The sequence below is a fragment of the Astatotilapia calliptera genome, chromosome 5, assembly GCF_900246225.1.
Source record: "Astatotilapia calliptera chromosome 5, fAstCal1.2, whole genome shotgun sequence".
NCBI lineage: Eukaryota > Metazoa > Chordata > Actinopteri > Cichliformes > Cichlidae > Astatotilapia > Astatotilapia calliptera.
This window is the reverse complement of record NC_039306.1, coordinates 14,360,268-14,383,198: the sequence shown is the minus strand read 5'-3', so window position 1 is coordinate 14,383,198 and position 22,931 is coordinate 14,360,268. Positions and strand designations below refer to the sequence as shown.

General features: G+C 39.4%; 1 protein-coding gene and 1 pseudogene across 1 annotated transcript; one reads left to right on the top strand and one right to left on the bottom strand.

The window, feature by feature from the left end:
• Positions 1-410: 410 nt before the first annotated feature.
• Positions 411-10,134, bottom strand: LOC113021862 (secretory carrier-associated membrane protein 3-like; annotated as a pseudogene).
• Positions 10,135-16,193: 6,059 nt separating this feature from the next.
• Positions 16,194-19,766, top strand: LOC113022202 (complement C1q subcomponent subunit C-like). The gene is made up of 7 exons (XM_026167351.1): positions 16,194-16,276; positions 16,886-17,090; positions 17,702-17,875; positions 18,265-18,344; positions 18,784-18,900; positions 19,066-19,155; positions 19,342-19,766. The coding sequence occupies exons 2-7, from the start codon at positions 16,904-16,906 to the stop codon at positions 19,492-19,494; spliced, it is 801 nt and encodes a 266-aa protein (XP_026023136.1). The 5' UTR covers positions 16,194-16,276; positions 16,886-16,903; the 3' UTR covers positions 19,495-19,766.
• The last annotated feature ends 3,165 nt before the right edge of the window (positions 19,767-22,931 follow it).

The window sequence follows — 22,931 nt, the reverse complement described above, 5'->3', positions numbered from 1 at the left end:
CATAATGTCTAATAAGCTTCATACAGTTAAACACAATTATTATGACTGAAACACACGCTTATTCTCGCTATTAATAAAAGTAGTATACATGTATGCCTGAATAAAAACAAACAGATGAGATGTTAGAACTCTTTTATTTTTGGAGCAGGCTTCAGGATCTTTATTACCTCCTGAATTTCCTCCTGAATTTAAATATTTTTAATGTTAGATTTAATTCAAAGTCAGCTGTTTAAATAAGAACAGCACATATTACATGAGGGGATATGACAGGTGAAATATTCAGTTTAAAATATACTGACAGCTCTCCAAGTAAGACTCTAAACTGAAATAAAACGGTTCAGTTATGAAGAGCTTAACTTTAATCTCAGCCAAACACTAAGATAAACCAAACATGAACATTTCTAAGTTATCTAAGTGACATCAACCTGAGTTGAACACGACATGACGGTTTCTGCAGTAAAAAGAGTGGCATTGATCATCATGATCGCACCGGCAATGCAACTGAAGCTCAGAGCTGAAAGGCTCACAATCCAACCACTGAAGGACAGAGAGAAACACACAAAGATCAAACATACAAGAACACATACTGTGAAAATAGAGGTTTAAAATAGTATCCTCATTTGTCCCTAAAATTGAATAGGTATTGATAAAACAATATGTAAAGCAGGTATTAAATATGCACTTATTATCATCACCAAATTAAAGACTTTTGAAGAAAATAAGCCTTTTTTCAACTCATTCGATTCATTTTTATGGCTTACAACAACTATACATGCATGATACAGAGAACAAGCAATGCACCTAGAATGAACAAAGTGCATGGGCAAGAACAACAAATGTAGGAATCACATTGCTCAAAAGATTCAGAAAGAATTTTGTATTAGTTCATTAGCCAATATGATTGGACTACCTTTCTCTATAGTTAAAAATAAGATCCAAGTCTTAATACTTCCAAATGAGCAGGATTTCTAGTATTGTTTAGACTTTAACTGAGCCATATACTTTTGGGTTTTTATGCAATAGTTGCTTTTCTATCAGTTTGACCTACTGACTGCCAGCAACCACTCGCCAGCTAGTTTTTAGCTGGGATAACAAAGAGATGTTTGTTTAGGTACCTTACCTGAACCCCCAACCAGGGATGCCGATGGTCATGATGACAAAGACAACCACTTGGGCAAAGAAAATGAAGAAGAAGGCAAAGAAGTTGAAGGAGCTGTCATTCCTAGAAGAGGGAACAATATAATTACTGAGCTGTCTGCACAGTAACTAACAACTCAGACAATTTTTTGTGAGTGTACTGAGCAAAAACCAAAAAGGAAAACAACTCTGAACTTCTTCACCAAGAAGGAGGTACACACCTGAAGGCTTTGTACACAGGTCGATACCAGCAGATAAAGGAGCAGGGAGTGAAAAGTACGACCCACAGGGCGGCGAGGCACAGACCAGAGCGAGCATCACTGGACGAGGTGATGCAGAACAGGGCCAGGGAAGAGGTCAGGTTGAAGAACAGCTTGCCTGTGCAGACTTGACATAGATAAACAACAAAGAGACTATGAATAAAAAGGAAAAGAACTGCAGCCTGACTTTAGGGATCAAAACCAAACAATCCTTCTCCCTTTTGACTCTGGCTGATGCAATATGATGCCATTTTTCACAGGTACTGTTGTCGTCTGCTGCCTGGTCAAGATTTCAGAGTGTGACAGGCCGTTATTAAAAAAGCTCCACACTGTTTTTAAATCTCTTGTTCTTTGCATTTTCACACAGAAACTGCATAATGTAATCTTAATAACACTTTCACGGTTTTCCAGGTGTCCTCAAAATCTGATAATTCTGCAAAAATCTAAATTATAATTATTAATGACACAAGCAGTTACAGGCTGTTTTTACTGGATACACCCTGTGACAGCTCAGTCAGCTGAATTGCATCAGCTCTTAAGAAAAGATGCAATTTGATGCCATCTGTCCATCTGTATGGACAGATGGCAGGAATATGCCAAATATGGTACTTTTGGTGCTGTCCTTTGGCATCTGATACCAGGCAGTATATCCTGCAGGTCTTAAAGCAAACAGTCCCCTCTAAAATCCCCTCTCTGAAACTTCACAAAATGCAGTTAGAAGTTCAATATTTATGCCCCCCATCATGTTTTCCAAAGCCATTCAGTGGTCCAAATTGGAATTTTTGCAAGGCCAATTCTGGCCTCCAGGCCTTATGTTTGACATCTCTGCTTTATCCATTTAAAACTGTAAAAGAACAAAACTAGAACTTGTTTCTGTTTTGTTTCCCTTCTATTTAGCAACATTTACTTTCTCTCTCACTTTCAAAATCCGTGTCAAGTGTCAGTATCAAGGAAATATTAAAGGCTCCTCTTACACTTTTTTCCTGGCCTAATCTAAGAGACAAGGTGTGGAGAAATTCTACAATTTCTCTTTGAAGGACTCAAGGAGAACTTCTGCAAGCTTAACCAGCTGGATTGGTTGTTTTGCAGATGCCCCATGTCAGTGTCCCCAAGTCTTTGATCTAACAGTGAAGCGCGAGTCTTTGTACAAACATTCAAGCTCTTGTGCCAGACAGTGTAGGAGAAGTTACGCATGCACGAATCAGTTTACTGTCTCCAACTAGGAAGTCTTAAGTCTTGGAGGGGGGGGGGGGGGGGGCAGTTATTCTCCCAGGCTGAAGAAGAATAAAGTCAAAAAACACTTTGGTGTCACTGGGATGTCATCAGTTCATTTCCTATTCGTTTAACAGGTGTTACAATGTATGAACACATCTGTTAGAGCCAATCTATAGAGAAATATTTTTGATACTGTTTCAGTTATTATGTTACATGTCGTGTAAGAAAACACAGCCATAAGTAAATTTAAGAATTTCAATGGATGATTATATTTCTCCCACTGAAAACCCTATGTCCAGAGGAACAAAATCAACTTTTGGGGATATTAGAACATTTCTTTGACAAAAAAAAAGCAATCAGTGACAAGAAGTACTCTTTCTTCTGAAGAGTAGTGTAAGCTCCAGCATTGCAATGTCCTTTTTTAAACCATGACACCAGCACAATGTCACCCCTCAGGGCGTCTTTTTTCAATGCGCAGAGGGAACTTCAGCTACTATCAGCTGCCTTAGGTGCTCCTTAGGTGCTTTTATGAAGCAGATTAGGTTAGCTGGTGTTATCGCCAGGTACTTTATATAGAGTAACCAGTTATCCACCCTTCTTCATGTCATAATGAATCCAGCATCATGCACTCTGCTCCGTTGCACATATAAGTCTGGAAATATGTTATATCCATGTTGTTATTATCTATTTATAAACTCTGTTGAGTACACAAAGCAATGAAAAAAAACTGGAGCCCAATTCTTTGTATCTGTGCATATACTTGATCAATAAAGCTGATTCTAAAAAAAAAAAGAATGTGGCTGGCTTCTTTTACTTGTGAAGCTGTGGGTGCTCAAAAATTGCAATAATCACGTACACAGTAAGAAATAAAAAATAATGTTGGACAACGGTCTTTTAAATCTGAAGGTTTCAAATTCTCTGACTTCTACACTTAACTCCCGTTGCTCCTGCTACGAGGTTGTGTGTCACAAGCTTCCGCTCTATACTCTCCAGCCCCTGGGGTTTCTTTGCCAGCTCCTCCTGCTTCCTCATCATCTCTGCCTTAGCAGCATTCACTACAGGCTAGCACAGAGTGAATTAGGCATTAGAACTCTATGTCAAAGTTATTATGCATAATTACATATATAGGTCCCAAAGTTGCTCCAATGGTTGTGTTTAGGTATATTGCTGGTTCAAGTGAGTCATTCAGGCAGGTCTGCTTAAAATTGAGGTGGGATCCATAAAGCTGGTGGCATTAAAAAAAATCATACAAATGAAATCCTGTCCTGCTGATTATTTCTGGGATTTCTTTTTAAGCATTCAGCACCCAGATATACACAGCAGAATTTAGTGCAACGCTTCCTTTTAATAGCCATGAAAACACTCCTGCTTTTCTAGATCCAGCTTCCCCTGAACGTTCAGATGGTAAGCTGATATAAACCACAGTAAAGAGGGTCTTTACTGTATAGTGTTTACCTAGGAGTTGTAGGAGCCATATTTGTGAGACTCCGTAGGCGTTGTCATGCTCTTTGGGGTCTGCACAGGTGCAGATGGAGGAATGGTGGAGGAGGCTGTAGCATGGTTAAAAAACAAAACCCGACATCATACTTCAGTCTGACAAAAAATGTGGTCACCAAAAAATTATTCCAAAGAAATTCACTTGGATTTAGTTAGTGAATGAAAGAATTATGAATTAAAGAATTAATTGTTAATTAATTAAAAGTATTAATGTATAAGAGCATACATATACAAATCATACACATTTTAAAACAACACAAAAAAGTAAAATTACACATTTATGTCCACAAGTAATATCTTACTTTTTGTGAACTGATCTTTCTAGATCTTTTCTGAGTACAAAGCTGCAGGGAACAGCATTCAGACCTCTTTATTCTTCATTCTGAAAAGCCTTTTATCCCATATCTCACACACAGCTATATCCTGTGGAGCAATAACCTTCTCTACTCATGGTGGCTTCACTCATTTGACTTTTATGCCCCACTGGGTTAAGCCATTATCATTATCATCATCCTCCCCTTACTTTCAAAATTTACTTTATTTAGAGTCAGTTAGTCAAACCCTTATTTTGTTTTTAAATGTATTTATTTATTTATTTTTTGCAGCACATTATTTATTTTTTTCCTGTTATTTTAGGGAGAAAAAAGGTCAAAAGGTACCAGAACAGAACTTTGGGTGATTCATTTTAACAGACAAGACCTGTATAACTAAATAAACAAAAAAGGATGATATTAATATGATAATATAATAACTCTGGGTTTAAGTAAGGAGTAACATTTTAAAGTGATGTATTTCTAGACCCGGTTTGTAGAGTACGCTTGGGGAGTGTGATCGTGTGTACAGCGTCTCTTTATGTCTGTCTCCACGTTGGTTGAGTGTGGAGTAAGTGCATATGAGAGCATGAGGGTGGGAATGGATGTTTGTATCTGTGTGTGCCTGTATGTCTGTGTCTATATGTCAGGTTGGGTGTCAGGCGCCACCTCTCTGGGGACATCTCAGGCCCTCCAAGGTTTGGAGGCCTATCTCTCCCTACCACCACTTCCCCTGCCAGTGGCGGACTCCCTCAGGTGTCGGTGCGTTGGTGGTTCTTTGTGTCCGGGGATGGGCGTCCAGGTACACACCGGCTCACTCCTTGGCGGCCGCTTATCGGGGCCTGGAGCCTGGGGCTCGCTCGGGCCACTTCGGAGGTGGGGTGCCCCCGGCCTCTCGGCCTGGGGCTCGGTCACTCAGGCACGGCTGGCTGCTGGCGGAGCTCACGGGTGCGTCACTGCAACTCCCCCTGGCTTCTGCTCCGCGGCTGCTGAGTGAGCCCTCATCTGGGACTCTCCTCAGCTCTTTCTGGGACAGTGGCGCGGCTGCCCCTCTGTTGGTCTTCCTTGGTCTCTTGTGTTCTGAGGGCCTCTGGATGTCTGGAGTTTTGATCTCCTCCATACCTGCTTCATGCCCTGGAGGACGGGGCTGTGGCCCCCCCACCCACCCCCCCACACCCTCTAGTAGATCATTACATGAAGGAACCTTTTAAAAAAAACAAAAAAAACAAGCGCGTCCATGCACACAGGTGTACACACGGGTGATCACACCCACAAACTACACCCTTTTTGGCTCCTACCTCAAAGCACACTGTGTTCTGTTGATCTTATGTGCTGCACAATAACGTTTAATATTTAGTATTTACTGTCATATTCCCATATATCATTGTGATGTTGTTTATTCTATTACTCTTGTTCTCTTCTGCTTGTTTTCTTTTTTCTTTCTCAGCAGGTGATCCAGGTGATTGATATATGCATTTTTTTTCTCTGCCTGTTCTGTTGGTTTTTGTCTTTTGCCCTTCTCCCCCGTCCCTCTTCTCAGCTGTTTCTCTTTCCCTCTTTCTTTCTCCCCTTCTTTCCCCCAGTCAAGTCTGTCCCGTATTCAGTAAGTGAAAATAAAAGAAACAATAAAAGGTGAATCAAATGGACCATTACGGCAAGGCTGGGATGGTCAATTTGGTAAAGTAAATCCGTTGGGCATCTTTCTTTGCCTTTAGACAACAATTCTGATGGCAAAAGAACCAAACGGGACAGGCCAAAAAAAAAAAAAAAAAGTGATGTATTCTCTTCATTTTGCCCATATTTCCTCAAACTTTAACCACCTGGAGTATCATGAAGAAGGCGATGTTTTACCTGTCTTCTATGCCTGGGATTTCTGGTTTAAGCCACTTCAGATCATAATTCTATAAATGCTATATTGACAGCAGTATATTTATAAACACAGTACAAGTATATAGGACAGTATGTTGGACCCCTGTAGTTCTAGGCATCCCCCCCACACACAAATCAATCAAACCATATCTGATGAAAAGAGCTTAAAATGTCTGCTGACTTTGCTTCACAATAGTTTTTAAATGGACTTCAAAAGATCCCAGCAGTGTATTCATATGTGTGGATTTGTGACATTACTGTAAGCAGGAAGTGGCCCATCTGTGTGAGAAATGTAACACCAAAGTCATGGAAGCTTATGCAAAGTTATTTACCACCATTTAACAATATAGGCTTTATTGTAATGTAATTTATTTGTAAATGTTCCATAATTAGGAATCTTATTTTGACATTTTTCAGTGTACAGTTTAAAAAAATGAATATTACTGATTTAAGTGCTACAGAATCACCAGTTTATGTCTATATTAATGTTACAATTATGATATTATACTCTATATTATATAATTGACTCATAAATGACTTGAGTCTAATATTTTAATTGCTAGAACAACTTGGTTGCTTGGGGGTTAAAAGCCTTTTTACCTTGTGAAGGTACCACATCTTTACTGTTGCAAAAGTCCCCCACAGATTTCAATTCAGGATTCTCTGAGTGCCATGCTTCTCTATTAGAAAGGACTCTGTTCTGCATTTTAGGAAAAACGGGATTACAGAATGGTGCAATTCACAAATATACTGTAAATATTGTTGTGAGAAGGTATGCAGCTTGTGAGCTCTGCTACAAATGCTACATTTTGCTGGTTAACAAAGATCCGTTAACCAGCAGAACCAGTCCTGGTCCTTCCTCTTAAAGGAGCCCTTTCCCCCCCACAGTTACCATATGCGTGCGCATAGAGAATTATACGATCACTTGGATTCTCTCTCTAATATTCTGGGGTCCTTAGTTTACAGTATAAAATCCCTTGGGATGACTGCTGTATACAGTTAAGGTCAGAAGTACACAGTCATCATGCGCATTAATCTCATGAAATTCAAAGGCTTTTAATTTTTTTAACTGTTCTTTTTCCAGGGTGGAATGACTGTACAGCATACATATTTAATCACTCTATAAAACAAGAATTGGGTGCGCTAGTTATTTTGGATTTTCTCTTATCCATACAGGGTAAAATACACTTAAAGGTGATCCTGAAGATTCAACAGTTTCTTTTAGCTTGACAGGGCCGAGACCTATCAACTTCTCATTATTGCACACTTTCTGTAAATCTAATAAACTTCATTTCACTTCAGAAATATCACTGTGTGTGTCTCCTATATGATATATTTAACTGAAATGTTTTATTATAACAACCAACGATTTATACAGGAAAATAATGACTATTAACAAGGTTGTCTAAACTTTTGCATCCCACTGTATATATAAAAATTCCCCGCTCGCCCCTGCAGGCGGTTTATCCTTCAAGCTCGGGTCCTCTACCAGAGGCCTGGGAGCTTGAGGGTCCTGCGCAGTATCTTAGCTGTTCCGAGGACTGCGCTCTTCTGGACAGAGATCTCTGTTGTTGTTCCTGGGATCCGCTGGAACCACTCGCCTAGTTTGGGAGTCCCCGCACCTAGTGCTCAGACTACCACTGGGACCACCGTTACCTTCACCTTCCACATTTTCTCGAGCTCTTCTTTGAGCCCTTGATATTTCTCGAGCTTCTCGTGTTCTTTCTTTCAGATGTTGCTGTCACTGGGAACCACTACATCTATCACTACGTCCGTGTTCTTTTGTTTCTCTACCACCACTATGTCCAGTTGGTTATCCATCACCATTTTGTCCATCTGTATCTGGAAGTCCCACAGGACCTTAGCTTGGTCATTCTCCACCACCCTAGACGGCGTCTCCCATTTTGACCTCGGGACTTCCAGGCTGTATTCGACACAGATGTTTCTGTATACTATGCCAGCCACTTGGTTATGACGTTCCATGTATGGTTGGGTTCCATGTATCTTACTGATGTATTCGTGGATGTTTGTTGTCTCATCCTGGACCGTGGTGCTGACACTCACCAGTCCCCGGCCTCCTTCCTGCTGCTTAGCATACAACCTCAGGGTGCTGGACTTGGGGTGAAACCCTCCATGCATGGTAAGGAGCTTCCTTGTCTTGATGTCAGTGGCTTTTATCTCCTCCTTTGGCCAGCTTATTATCCCAGCAGGGTACCTGATCACGGACAGGGCGTAGGTGTTGATAGCCCGGATCTTGTTCTTACCGTTCAGCTGACTCCTCAGGACTTGCCTGACCCTCTGCAGGTACTTGGTGGTTGCAGCTTTTCTAGTGACCTCTTCATGGATCCCATTTGCCTGTGGGATTCCCAGGTACTTGTAGCTGTCCTCTATGTCTGCAATGTTGCCTTCTGATAATTCAATCCCCTCAGTTCTGACTACCTTCCCTCTCTTTATTATCATCCAACTACATTTCTCCAGTCCGATTGGCATACTGATATCATTGTTGTATATCCTGGTGGTGTGGATCAGTGAATCATTTTCTCGTTCACTCTTGGCAGTAGGCATGAACCATGTCGGGGCCTGGTGCTGTCCAACTCTTCATACTGGTGACCCTTTCTTGGATGTCTGCCACTGTGATGGTTACTGGACCCTGTTCAGGGAGGTTGCTGTGGTCTGCCCTCAGATCCACTAGTCACTGAGCATTGCCGTTATGGGTTGCGTCCTTCTCCCATATGCTCTTCCAGTATTGTTCCATCTCCAGCCTTGGTGGTGCTGTTCCCATATTGTTCCCCTGCCACTGAGAGTACACCTTGGCTGGTTCTGTGGAGAACAGCTGCACATTTACGCCGACATCATCTTAGTGCAAAGACAAGTGGAAGCAGATAAAAACAACAAGCACGCATGCTACAAACTTTACCCGAGTCATTTAGACAGCCGTTAGCACATGATTCTCCTTATGGGGACCTGATCTGTTTAATATGCTGCTGAGAATATAGCCCAGAAGAAGCGTAGAGTATAACTTTTATTTTGGAAAGAGCCATTTCTCTGTAATTTTTCCAAAGATGAGTGATTTCTCAATTTGTTGTTTCAGCAACATTAAATTAAAAAACTGTACTTTTGAGTTATTTATAATTTTAATAAATGACAAATTAAAAAGGCATGAACATTTTTTTGTATCAAAAAATATCGAACTGTGACACCAAATTATCGAACCGAACCGTGAATTTTGTGTATCGTTATAGATGTATAGTTTAGTTGAAGATCATAATTCTATAAAAGAGTGAAGTGAAAAGTGAAACAGAAAGCATGAGGACACCAAAATGACTCTGCAGCAACTTACAAAAAGAATTGGAATTAACACTTATTCACAAGAACAATTGTGCTTTACTAAAGATAATATCTCAGAGCTCAGGATTATCTGTGTGAGCATGCTTTCTTAAATATTTGAACCAACTCAACAACCAACTGGTTGCAAACCAGAAGCCAGATGCTTAGAAAATACACAGGAAGCATGAGAAACAGGCTCTCTGGGTCTCTGTGACCTGTGTAACAAAAGCAGCAATAAAAAACTGGTTAAACCAAATAATGCTCACGTCAGTTGTATTGTGAACCAGGTTGTAAAGGTCCAGTGTGGTATCCTATGTGTCTGTTGTGTTGAGTCACTGCAGGGTCAGACAGGACAACAGACAGGACAAAGACAGAGTTATTCAGCATCCTTATTTATCAGTGGGCAAACACTGAGGAGGATCTGGCAGGCCCTAAAATAACTCACATGAGCAACAACACACCATCCATTACCCTGACGTTAGCTTCATGTCCAACATCTCTCACCTGAAAAGGGTAAAACTGAGAACTATAAATAAAAAATGTAAAAGCACAGTGGCTCTTAGAAAGGGAAACATGAAGAAAGTAGCTCTAAATTTAAGAATAAAATATTAGAAGATAAACATCTGGGAGGAAAATGATAAGGCAAGTAAACTTGTTATCAAGTAAATTTAAAATAATTTAACAAACTATAAAGATACGAACAGGGGAAATAAGACAACAATAGAGAAAAGTTGAGAAAAATATAATTCAGTGAGTAAACGAAAGCTTAAATAAAATAATTACTGTTTAGAGTGTAATGTTAACAACAACAACAACAACATAATTAGAAAGTTGTAATAAATGTCATTAAGCGTAACAGGAAAGTAAGAGGAAGGAAGGCAAAAGTGATTACACTTGAGACCTTTTAAGGAAAATGAAAAGTTTAAATTGAAAGAAAAAGACTGGCTGTGAAAAGAAATAACAGAAGTAAAAGCTGCAGAATACATGGCTGGCCATCCTGCAGCCGCGAATCACTACAGTTGCCTAAGAAAAAAAAAGCATTGTCAGATCTCATGAGAAAGAATTAATAAAGGGATCTTTGGTATCTGGAACACTTTCTTTGGTGCTGGTCAGAATGTGTGTAATCTTTTAGCTTGTCTTGATGTCAGTGGCTTCTAAGAAATAACATTTTGAAGAGTTTTAGAGGAGCTTGGCATAGGGTTGGGTCTTAACCCTTCAAACCCCAGGGTGTCAGGCTTGAAGCAGGAGTGTTTGTAAGTTTATAACACTCCCACAACATTAGAGGGACTTTGGCCACCTAATAGGTCATCCCAAATGAAAATTGTGAACAAACCCCAAATTAGAAAATGGGGCATAGACGGTCTTTCCTCTGTGTGGCAGGGTCCAGTTGTCTGTGGATTGACGCATTCAAATTGCCCAAAATGCATACTCTAGCAGGAACTGCTGGACTAAATGACTAACTCTATTCTAGTTATAGTGTGCAGAAGTAGAGTTTGAAGCACTGAGGAGGGGCATGCAGTCTGACTGGGCACTTGGCAATCAAGAGTTGGGTATGGGGCAAACTGAGAATTCTGTTGTTCCTTATTCTACTTGTTTTCCAATTTTGTTGTTGTCATTCAAAGTCTGTTGTTTTCTTTCAACTTCCGTTGTCTTTCATTCAAAGTCTGTTGTTTTCATTCTAATTCAATTTCATTCAAAGTCTGCTGTTTTCATTCAAAGTCTGCTGTTTTCATTCAAATTCAATTTCATTCAAAGTCTGTTGTTTTCATTCTAATTCTGTTCTTCTCATACTAATTCTGTTGTTCCTTATTCTACTTCTGTTGTTTTCTTCCTAATTTTGTTTTCATTCAAATTCTGCTTTTTTTTTTTTCTTCAAATTCCGTTGTTTTCATTCAAATTCTACCCGCCTACTACGCTTGCAAAGGTAAAATGATTGGCTAGAATTCAAAGTTTATTACATCTCAGGGAAAAAAAGCACCGAAAGAAAGCACCGAAATGTGCGCTGCTTTTCGGTCTGGTTACTACCACATATCACCCATCCCTACTGAGGAGTGACAAAATTTTCTCATGATAGTCTTTCTGGTTTAGCAATACTGTGTACCTGCCCTTGTCTGCTGGAAGGATGATAATGTTATTGTCTCCTCTCCTCCATGCTGATGTTGGATGCTGGGGGCTTCGCATTGCTGAGACAGGCTGAAACCTTCGTCCGTAGTTTCTCTGCTTCCACGTCTGCAATATTGTTGTTTTGAATTGCTGTTTCTGTGGCTGTGATCAGCTCCACTAGCAGGATATGTCTCGGCATCACAGCAAAATTCAACCCTTTAGCAAGGATGTTTTTCTCTGCTTGGGTGAGCTGTCTGTCAGACAAATTCTTCACCCACTTGTCCACATTGTCGGTGTGGCATCCTCTCTCCATGGCCACTGATGACATTCTCCCTATTTTGCTTGCTGGTTTCCGACGAAGTCAAACTTCCTTTGTTACCTGGTCTTAGACTTCTCATGCTGTGCTATGAGCCTTCTCAAGGAATTCAAACACCTTTTTAAGAGTATTGTCATCTAGAAGCATTGTAAGTCTCTGTCGGATCTGCTCCTTTCGCCATCTTACAATGCTGTGATTGCAGCCAGTCCCCAACTCTCTGTAAATGGTACTCATGGCCATTGATCAGTAGTCTTTGATCAATGAGCTTTGATCAGTGGTTGTTGATCAATGGTCATGAGACTTTGCATATTAATAATCAAGGAACTGACCTCCCAGCCCATTGTTCCTTCAGTGGTGCTAGTTTCAGTCATTATGCAAATGTACTGTTTATAAGATTGGGGAAACCTGCAGTCAGCTGAGACTGAAGAAGTCACTTGGATGAGTGACAAAACATTTCTCCCACTGAAAACACCAGATGAACAGAATCAAACTTTACTTACCTGGTTGATTGAGCATGCATCAACACATCATTATCCAGCATTTTGCGCATAAATTGTTATTATTAGTTGTCACATCCTGTTTTTGAGAGTTAAAATACATAACATTCATATAAGAAATAAACTGTGTAAACTTGTGTAAACTGTATGTGGTGTTAAATAGGCCTATACTACTGTACTTTAATGTCACTCACAAGGGTGGTACTTCAAGAGCCATATATTTTATTTTATGAGGTGGTACTCATTGTGAAAAGTTTTAGAACCACTGGTCAAAAGAATTACAAGTATATAGTTTCCCTCTGTGTATGTGTGTGTTTGTGTATCAGAAAATAACCTACCAAAAAGCTGTGGTCAACACAAATGGTCATCCTGACACACGCACAGGCATCTTCACCTGCAGAGTACAGGGTACCGATTACTTCGACTTCCACACTGTGGAAACACGCTGAGGAACACAAGACAAAAATATGAGGCAGGGAACTGACTATGGTAAGCAGACAATCTGGCGAAGGTTCAATGTGAGCACTGGTCATAAATACTGCTGAAGTAATTGCCAACAGGTGAGGAGCGAGGAGGGCTCCACCCAGGGGAGGAGAGCCAATGCTGTGGAAAATTACTCAGACTCACCCAGATCATGACAAGAACATTGTGGAGGGCTGCACCAATAAGCCTATAGGACACAGGAGTCGATCTCCAGGCCTCGAGGGCCGGAGTCCTGCAGGTTTTAGATGTGTCCTTGATCCAACACAGCTGATTCAAATGGCTAAATGACCTCCTCAGCATGTCTTGAATTTCTCCAGAAGCCTGGTAATGAACTAATCATTTGATTCAGGTGTGTTGACCCAGGGTGAGATCTAAACCCTGCAGGACAACGGCCCTCGAGGCCTGGAGTGCGACACCCCTGCTATAGGAGATCAAATTAATAAACTGAATGTTACAGCCCTAGCAGGGCCTCCTGAAACTGTCCTTGTGTGGGTGTGGTGTTCTTTCTCCTCCTCTCTTGCACCACCCCTCTGTCTCTCTCTCACTCTTCTCTCTCCCCGGGACACAGCTGCTTTTTATTAGCCTTGTTTACCAAGGACCCAGTCAGCAATCACCTCTCCGAGGCTATATAAGCTGGGGATGACCTGCAAGGGAGGTGGTTTTTTTTTTAAATTTTTAATACCCCTCTGGTGCTACATGGTTTTTTTTACTAGGTTTTAGAAAGGCTCCTTTGAGTAGTAAGTAGATGGGCTTGTGGTCCCTGGAAGTGTTTCCCCATGGTGAGGAGTTAAGTAAGAAGTGTGGGAAGTGCCTCCCTTATTTGTTTGGTAGTTTTTCCTTTTGCTGTTGCAACTGCTTCCTTTGTTTCATTGGCATTATTGGTAAAACGGTGTTGCCGGCTCTTTAAGTTAAGGTTATTTGTAATAAAACTACATTGTTCGTAATAAAACTATATTTTTATAGAACACCTCTGTCTGTTTTTCTTTTCATTCCATTCCCGGACCCATTTCTTACTGGTCCCCACACTCACACCCGTAGACCACTTTGTGGAGATGTAACACTGAAATAGAAATCACAACACTGCTGAATTAAAGACTAAACTTTTAACATAACTGGCTTGTTTTTACATATCATACATGTTCTGAAAAATAGCTCAATATAACCAAGTCAGCTTGAAAAACTAGCATGGGTTGGCTTAAATACACTTATTTAAATAGAGTAAGTGCAGTGTTTCCTGCTTGTCTGGTGCCATTTCATAAAATGACCACATGGGGAGGCTGTAGACTTTTTCATTTTCATTTAAAGCCTTGGTTGTCACTGAGATTTTATTACAGTCAACAGACACTTAAATAGGTACATCTTACTGATACTTTGTTTTGTCCATATTAACGTGACAGCATCATGCAAATTGCTCTCGATTCTCCTTTGACATCTGACGTCAACAAGGCAGTTTTACTCCTGCTCACTGAACATTTTCTCTTTTTTTGGACCATTCTCTGTAAATATCAGGAATGTTTGTGTGGGAAACTCCCAGCATATATGCAGTTTCTGACATCAGCCTGCCTTAAATCACATTCCCCCCCCCCCCCCCCCCCCCCCCCATTCTTATGCTTGACTAGAACTTCAGAAGGTGGGCTTGACCTGTGTCAACATGATAAAACGCTTACGTGCATTGACTTGCTGTCATGCTGTTATGTGATTGGCTGAGAAATGGAAAAATGGTAAATGGCCTGTATTTGTATAGCGCTTTACTAGTCCCGATTATATAGAAAAAAAAGTACATAGAAAAATATATAGAAAAGGGAGTTTACATATATGGTGTTTGATTTGCACTTTTTGAATGTTATACAATTAGTTATACAATCGAGGTGTGTGTGTGTAAAAAAGTTTTTTCAAAATGCTTAAGAATAAACATTAAAAGTGTCTCTGATGTTTTCTGTGGTTATTTTTGCACCACACATCTGGGGTTTTTTAAATACTTTTTTTATAGATCCAATCAGCGTTTATCTTGTTTGGGAATTTTTGTGTTTTGTTCTTCATATTTTCCTTCTTTACTCAGTTACTTTTTAAACATTTTCATTTTTCCTTTCAAAATATAAGAAATACTTTAAACAAATACTGAAGACTAATGACTTCCTTTCATTTGCATATTTGAGCACATTTTCAATTCAATTCATTTTTGTTTATAAAGCGCCAAATCACAACATCAGTTGCCTCAAGGCGCTTTATATTGTAAGGTAGATGCTACAATAATACATACAGAGAAAACCCAACAGTCATATGACCCCCTATGAGCAAGCACTTTGGCGACATAGGAAAGGAAAAACTCCCTTTTAACAGGAAGAAACCTCCGGCAGAACCAGGCTCAGGGAGGGGCGGGGCCATCTGCTGCGAGCGGTTGGGGTTAGAGAAGGAAGACAGGATTGAAGACATGCTGTGGAAGAGAGACAGAGATTAATAACAAGTACATTTGAATGCAGAGAGGTCTATTAACACATAGTGAGTGAGACAGGTGACTGAAAAGCAAAAACAGTGCATCCTGTGCAGCCTATGGCTATTGCAGCATAACTAAGGGAGGATTCAAAGCCACCTGGTCCAGCCCTAACTACATACTTTTAAAGCCTAATCTTACAAGGTCATTAAGATAAGATCGGGCCTGATTATTTAAGACCTTCTATGTGAGGAGCAGGATTTTGAATTCTATCTATCTATCTATCTATCTATCTATCTATCTATCTATCTATCTATCTATCTATCTATCTATCTATCTATCTATCTATCTATCTATCTATCTATCTATCTATCTATCTATCTATCTATCTATCTATCTATCTATCTACCTACCTTTGAAACTGTGATCAATAAACCACATATCATGAACCATATTTTCTTGTTTTTTAGCATCAGGTGTAACAGATTGTCTTTAAGTTTATAATGACACAGTTTATATTTAACTGAAACAGACTTGTACATCTCACAGTGCAGACAAGTCAAAAAGATCTTTGTGATGCTGAACTGAAACTATAACCTTTATTTAATCACTGTTCTTGTCGGATCATGAGTTTTACTTCCTTCCTTATTTTGCACAGTGTGTGTGTGTGTGTGTGTGTGTGTGTGTGTGTGTGTGTGTGTGTGTATGCATGTCAGAAAGTGTCAGGATGAACCACTGACTCATTTTTTCAGTTTAATAAGAAGTCTGTTCACCAACAGAAGGAAATCCCGTCCTTCCATTGAAGATCCAACAATCAGAAAACCCGACAGGTGAGTAAAATAACACATCAACACACAGAAAACATGGAATATTGTTAAATATTTGTTTGTCAACAGCAGGGCAGTGTATATAATAGAAATGTTAAATAACTTAAAGATAAAGTTCACAGTGTGATCATCTCTGGACCAACTTTCAAGTCCTTGAGATTGTTAATCAAAGATAAATTAGCTACAATTAATGTGAACAAGAACAAAATCAATTTAAGCTGTTTGTAAACCAGCTTTCCCTTAAACTAAAAGCTTACATCAGCCACTAATTTTGTTATTTCTAGTAAATTAAATGTACCGAAGGATTATGAACAGTTATTATTATTAACGGTTTAGTCTTAAACAATACAACAATGTGATGTGTCATTTTATCCTCTATTCTATTCTAGTTTATTGAATTGTTTCAATTGAAATTTATGAATATATGCTTGGAAATAGCTGTTGTATAAAGTTTCTACAGGATTTGCAGAAATAAAAGTGAACATTTCTAATCTGAGTCCAAAACATAAAGTGTCTTGAGGAAGCAGAATAAATGTAGAAAAAGACAGAATGTTTATGTCTTTACTTTGTTTCTTACATAGTTTCTTATTTGTAACTCTTGACTTTGACCAGATTCATCTTTGCAATCAAATGTTAAATCCAGTGTTTTGGACCATGGGTGGTAATTATGGGCTAGCGGTCTTGGTGGGCGTGGCCATACTTCTGGAGGCTGTCCAATGTCAAGTGAGCTGCAAAGGAGCTGATGGTGAGCGAGGAGTGAACGGCGCTCCGGGCAGAAATGGGTTGCTTGGAATGAAGGGAGAGAAAGGAGAGCCAGGTAACACCCTGCTAAATGCACAAACATTAACCTGCTTACCGCACTTGGTTTATGTACTTATTTTATCTTAACTGTCAATACAGAAGTTGAAAAAAATAAACAACATAAGTTGAATAAAAACAACAGAAGCTGAATAAAAACAACAGAATTAGAATTATAACAATCATTTATCTGCATTATTATGTTATTCTTTTAGAACACATTCTACTTTATCGTTCTTTCTCTCACTGTTAGTCCTCCGCTTCTTTTCAGCTCACCTCAGTGCAAATCTTCACATGTTTCAGTTTCTGTCACTTTTGCAGCTCTTCCTTTACTTTATTGTCTCTCTACTGTTGTGTTTTTATTCAACATCGTTCTGTTTTGTGTGCTTTTGCAGAGTTTTTCTATTTACTGGTGTGCTTTGAAATTTTAGTTTACAGTTTGATGCTCCGTGTGTTACAGAACCACTACACTAAAGAGTCAGACGTGCTCCACTGATAATGAGTGACATTGTTACTCTGTAATTGCTGGATGTATAAATAAGAAACAAAGTCTTCACAGGTGCTTTTGTCACCCCTCAACTGGTATAAAACTCAAAGACTGATGTGGAATAATTCATTTTCTATTTGTAGCTGTGATGATTCAAGGTCCAGTGGATACAGCCAGCCTACTGAGGCAGAAAGGAGAGTCGGGAAATCGGGGCACGCAAGGACCCCAGGGCCCAAAAGGTTTCCGCGGAGATTTGGGGAAAGAGGGTGAGGATGGCCCCCCAGGTCCTCCTGGCCCAGACGGCAGGTTGTCCCAAGGTAACGAAGAGATCATTTCTGACCTCGCCATATGCTAACATACAGAGTATATCTTTTAAAACACAGCAAACATAATGCTGAACTCATATTGAGTACACAATAAGTTACACAATGGATAATAAAGCAGGGCAACGTGGAAATGAGAGTTTTTTTTCTTTACTGGTACGTTTAAGCTAGCATATGTAGTCAAACAGTTATCCAGCATCTTGTGCATAATTTGTGACATTCACATGTTACTCATAAGCACACATAGTGTAACATCAGAATATCGAGTGACCACCAGCATTGAGTGTCCAGTCTCATAACATAGCCATGAGTTCTACCTTATAAATTACACATTAAACGCATCATTCATACTTGTGTGTATGTGTGTGTGTGTGTTCTCTTAGCAAGACACACCTCTCAGCAGGAGTCCCGTTCGGCCTTCTCAGTGATCAGAACCGACAGAAATTATCCTGCCTTCAACCAGGTTCAGTCTGATGCCCATCACACCTTTCACTCCCTCAGATGTTTCATTTCTCATATTCTTAGTCTTAATATCTGGACATGAGTCCCTCTTAATGTCACACACACGAGTTTGTCACCTCCCTTCAGCAATATTTACCCATGCAGATATTTTCAGTTTTATCAAGTCACAGTTTGTGTGGACACAGAGTCCTGACACAAAATACTCTTTTAAGAACAAGGTCCAAATGTGACGATTACATTTTTTTCGTTTGAAGCCAAACAACTGCCACTTTTTGACCTCAATCTCAAAATTTTGACTTTGAAATCAAATAATCAATATTTTTTTCTTTTTTTAATGCGGCCCTAATACTGCTTCATAAACAACAGCCTCTCGTTTTTCTCTTACAGTTTTTAGTTACAAGGTTATTGTTTTCCTCTTTGTGTGTGTGTTTGTGTATCAGAAAATAACCTACCAAAAAGTTGTGGTCAACACAAATGGTGATCTTGACACACGCACAGGTGTCTTCACCTGCAGAGTACAGGGTACCTATTACTTCAACTTCCACTCTGTGGCCAAGGTAACTTGCTCCTGTCTGTTCCACTGTAAAATAAATCATACATATTGTGCACATTAGTGTGGCTTATGCTATCATCTTGACAGGCACATTGTGTGTTAAATGCAGTGAAAGCTTTATAAGCTTATCCATATTTCTTCCCAACATTTGTGTGTTGTGTGTTTTTAGGTCAGCATGTGCCTGCAAATAGTCTATGATGGACCAAGAAGAACCCTGGGATTCTGTGATAATAACAGGTCAAACAGGCAATCTGAGCAGGTTGGTTTCAGGTCCAGTGAGAAACATGGAGGGAAAACATTTGATCAAACAACCACACAAATATCTGTTTGTCTAAAAGAAATCCTCCTCTAATAATATCCCTGTATATTGCCTTGGGTTATTCTTTACACTAACTGCAGCATTTTGTCACGAAGCCTCGACTTGATCGGCTGTGTTGCCTTTCAGGTGCTGTCAGGTGGTGTGGTTTTACAGCTCGCAGTTGGACAGAAGGTCTGGCTTGAGTCCTTTAGGGAAAACCAGGGACCTACTGATACCAGGGAGAACCAGGAAAAAAAGATCATCTTCAACGGCTTCCTGCTCTTCCCAAGTCCAGCATAGAGTTCAGCTGTACGCTCAGAAATTTAACTTCACAATGGAGTCTGTGCTCAAACACCAGACTGCATCACTTTGTCAGTTTAATATCTAAAAATCTCATATTTCAGTTGTTGTTTTAAAAGCAGCATCACAGCATTAACATGCATTATCATCTAAAGAACACAATTTCATGTGAACATGTAAGCAGGTAATTTTGTGTCTACTCATGTCAGACTCATGTAAATTTTGATTATTAGCACTGACTAAATAAAATTGAAGGCTATTATTCACTGTGATTGTGTCTGCTGATATTAAATCAATGAGAAATGTACTTTCATACAATTTGATAAATTAAATTGTATTCATCTTTAGCATCCAGTAAAGTAAAAATGCAGAAGATATAAAACCTCCTCAGGATCAAGGCTAGAGAGCCCCAAAAAAACCTATTTCAAATGGGAGGGGTCGCCACAGCGTGTTTGAGATACAAACCTCCCAGTGATTTGTATCTCCTCCTGATACTGAACCAGAGAGCTTTCACATGCTAGGTTAACTACTAAACAATGTACATCATGCAATGCAACAGACAAGGCTAGAGTTAAAGATTGATGCTTTTAAAGGTTTTTGTTTTTTTTCCAAATACATGCTCTTTGGATTCCAGTACTCACAGATATAGATTGTAATATATCAGTCAGCACCAAGCCCATTATTTCTCACTGAAGAAGATGTCGTCTGCAGGTCATCTCAAGAACATTCAGGAATAGTTTCAAAAATCCACTGCTGTAAAACAGTTGTAGTTTTAGATAACAGTGTTTTATGCTTTGTTGCAGTAGTGGAAGACTCAGTGGAGTGCCTGGAAAAACTGTAAAACTTGTGAAAATACAGTTAAAAGTCCAAAATGTATGGAATAGATTTTGTGACTGGCTGCAAAGTTTTCAACGAAAAACATAAAAAATTAAATCTTTGGGGTAGCCTATTTTAAAAAAAATATTCTAACGATGGTTAAAGGTTATTTTACAGTGACAGGTTGGCTATCTCTGCACACTGTTGTTGTTGTGACTGTCCGGGCTGAAGAGAGTGGGTTGTACCGGAGCACTCTCCCCGGAGTTAACGGCCCATTTGCCTGTGTTACTGAGTAAACAGACAAACTGAGATCAAAGCGTCCGGTTCTTGAGAACATATGTGAACATTACAGTATATATATTCATATATGTGTATACTGTTAATATGGCTGCTCATATTAAACATCGTCAGTGTTTTAATAGAGGTCAATGTAAGGACAAATCACACTACATCAAATTCCCCAAAATGAGTGGTGTGATTTGTCCTATCCAGGTGCAAGTGATGAGATGGAGTGATGCTAAAATTTTACCCCCTGAGTCTGAACTCTCTGTGTAGAGATGAAACTCCTCCTATCTCTCTCTCTCTCTCTCTCTCTTTTTCTCCAGCTAAACAAAAACAAAACTGAGGTAATAGTCTTTGGTGCCAAAGAAAAACGATTACAGGTCACCAGAGAACTTCAATCTATACACCTAAAAACCACAAACCAGGCGAGAAATTTGGGTGTAGTGATGGATGCAGACCTAAACTTAGAAAAACACATTAAGACAATAACAAAATCAGCTTCCTGTCACCTCAAGAATATATCAAGGATAAAAGATCTGATGTCTCAACAGGACCTGGAAAAACTAGTCCATGCATTCATCTTTAGTAGGCTTGATTACTGTAACAGCATCTTTACAGGTCTACCTAAAAAATCAGTCAGACAACTACAGCTCATTCAGAACTCTGCTGCTCGAGTCCTCACTAAGACCAAAAAAGTGGACCACATCAGTCCAGCTCTGAGGTCTTTACACTGGCTGCCTGTCCGTCAGAGGATAGACTTTAAAGTTCTGATGCTGGTCTATAAAGTTCTGAATGGTTTAGGACCAAAATACATCAGTGACCTCCTGACCCAGTATGAACCTTCCAGATCCCTCAGGTCACCTGGATCCGGTTTTTTCTCAGTTCCCAGAGTCAGAACCAGACACGGAGAAGCTGCATTCAGCTTTTATGCTCCTTATATCTGGAACGAACTCCCAGAAAGCCTCAGATCAGCTGAAACACTCAATTTATTTAAATCCAGGTTGAAGACTCACCTATTCTCAGCTGCATTTGAATAAAACACCAAATCCACACTGTTAAGCTTAAATTTCAAAACTAACATTTTAACTACTGATTTTATCTACTGTTCTGATTTTATCTACTGTTCTGATTTTACCTACTGTTTTTTTAATCAATTTTAAATCATGCTTTTTATTTGTTTTTGTTCTTTAATGTCTCTGTAAAGCACTTTGAATCACCTTGTTGTTGAATTGTGGTATATAAATAAACTTGCCTTGCCTTGCCTCTTTTTTTTAAATTTTATTTCTGCCCATGCACAAACAGCTTTTACTGCCCATCACCCTTTAGCTGTCTAATTTATCAAACAGGAATATTTCATGTGAGCCCCTCCTAAGGTGGTGAGGGAAGTGAAACATGTTCTGTTGTTCGCACTTCTTCTTTTGGTAAACTTTTGTATCTCAGCAGACCTCTAACTTCTGTTTGTGTGTACATTTGGTTGAATTGCTCAAATCTGTTCTTCAGATTCTGTCATGAGTCAGAAACGTTTCAGAATCTTGTACTTTCATAATCCCACTTTTTATACCAGTTTCACTGTGGTGGTTCACAAACGAATAACATTCATGATTAGGTGACCTTTGTAAAGAATCAGTCACGCTTGGTCAGGACCCCAAGAGTCAGTTTTTAGGACCATGGGTTAAAATGTTTCATTTGGCATTAACTTTGTGAGCAGTTTGAACCAAATCTCAAGTATGTATGTCTGGTGCCTAAGTATCCCGAAACTGGGTGAAATTAAAACAATACTTTATACCGAAATAAACATCTCTTTGTATTTAGCTTGATGAGATGATGACATTACAAATACTTTATTTATCATCAAATACTTTTTATATGATTTGAACCTACTGTGCGCTTACCTCTCATTGTCATGACTTCCTTTCATAGTAAAACCTACTTCACCCCATAACCAGCAGCAGGTTCAGTTTCCTCAGAGTCTCTTCCACCATGGACCTCACCAGCAGCAGCAGCAGCTTTATTTAGGTTACAGAATGTAAAGCAGAATGTGACAGACTATCACCCCGGAACTAAATAATACAAATACTTCCAAAATGTGAAGGCCGTCCTGTCTGCCATCACGCTAGCTGACCATAATGTGGACTAACACAGCTGTAGGTTTAAATACACTTCATTAGCAAGTAGCAAAATAAAAAGTAACACAGACAATACAATGTCAGTTTGTTTATTTAAAAAAGTAACTAAACTGATCACATTGCTTGTAATTTAAATTACACTGAAAAACGAAGAGCTTGGTCTGAGGGCAAAACAGTAAGCACAACATTATGAGTAATGCAGCAGGTAGTTAT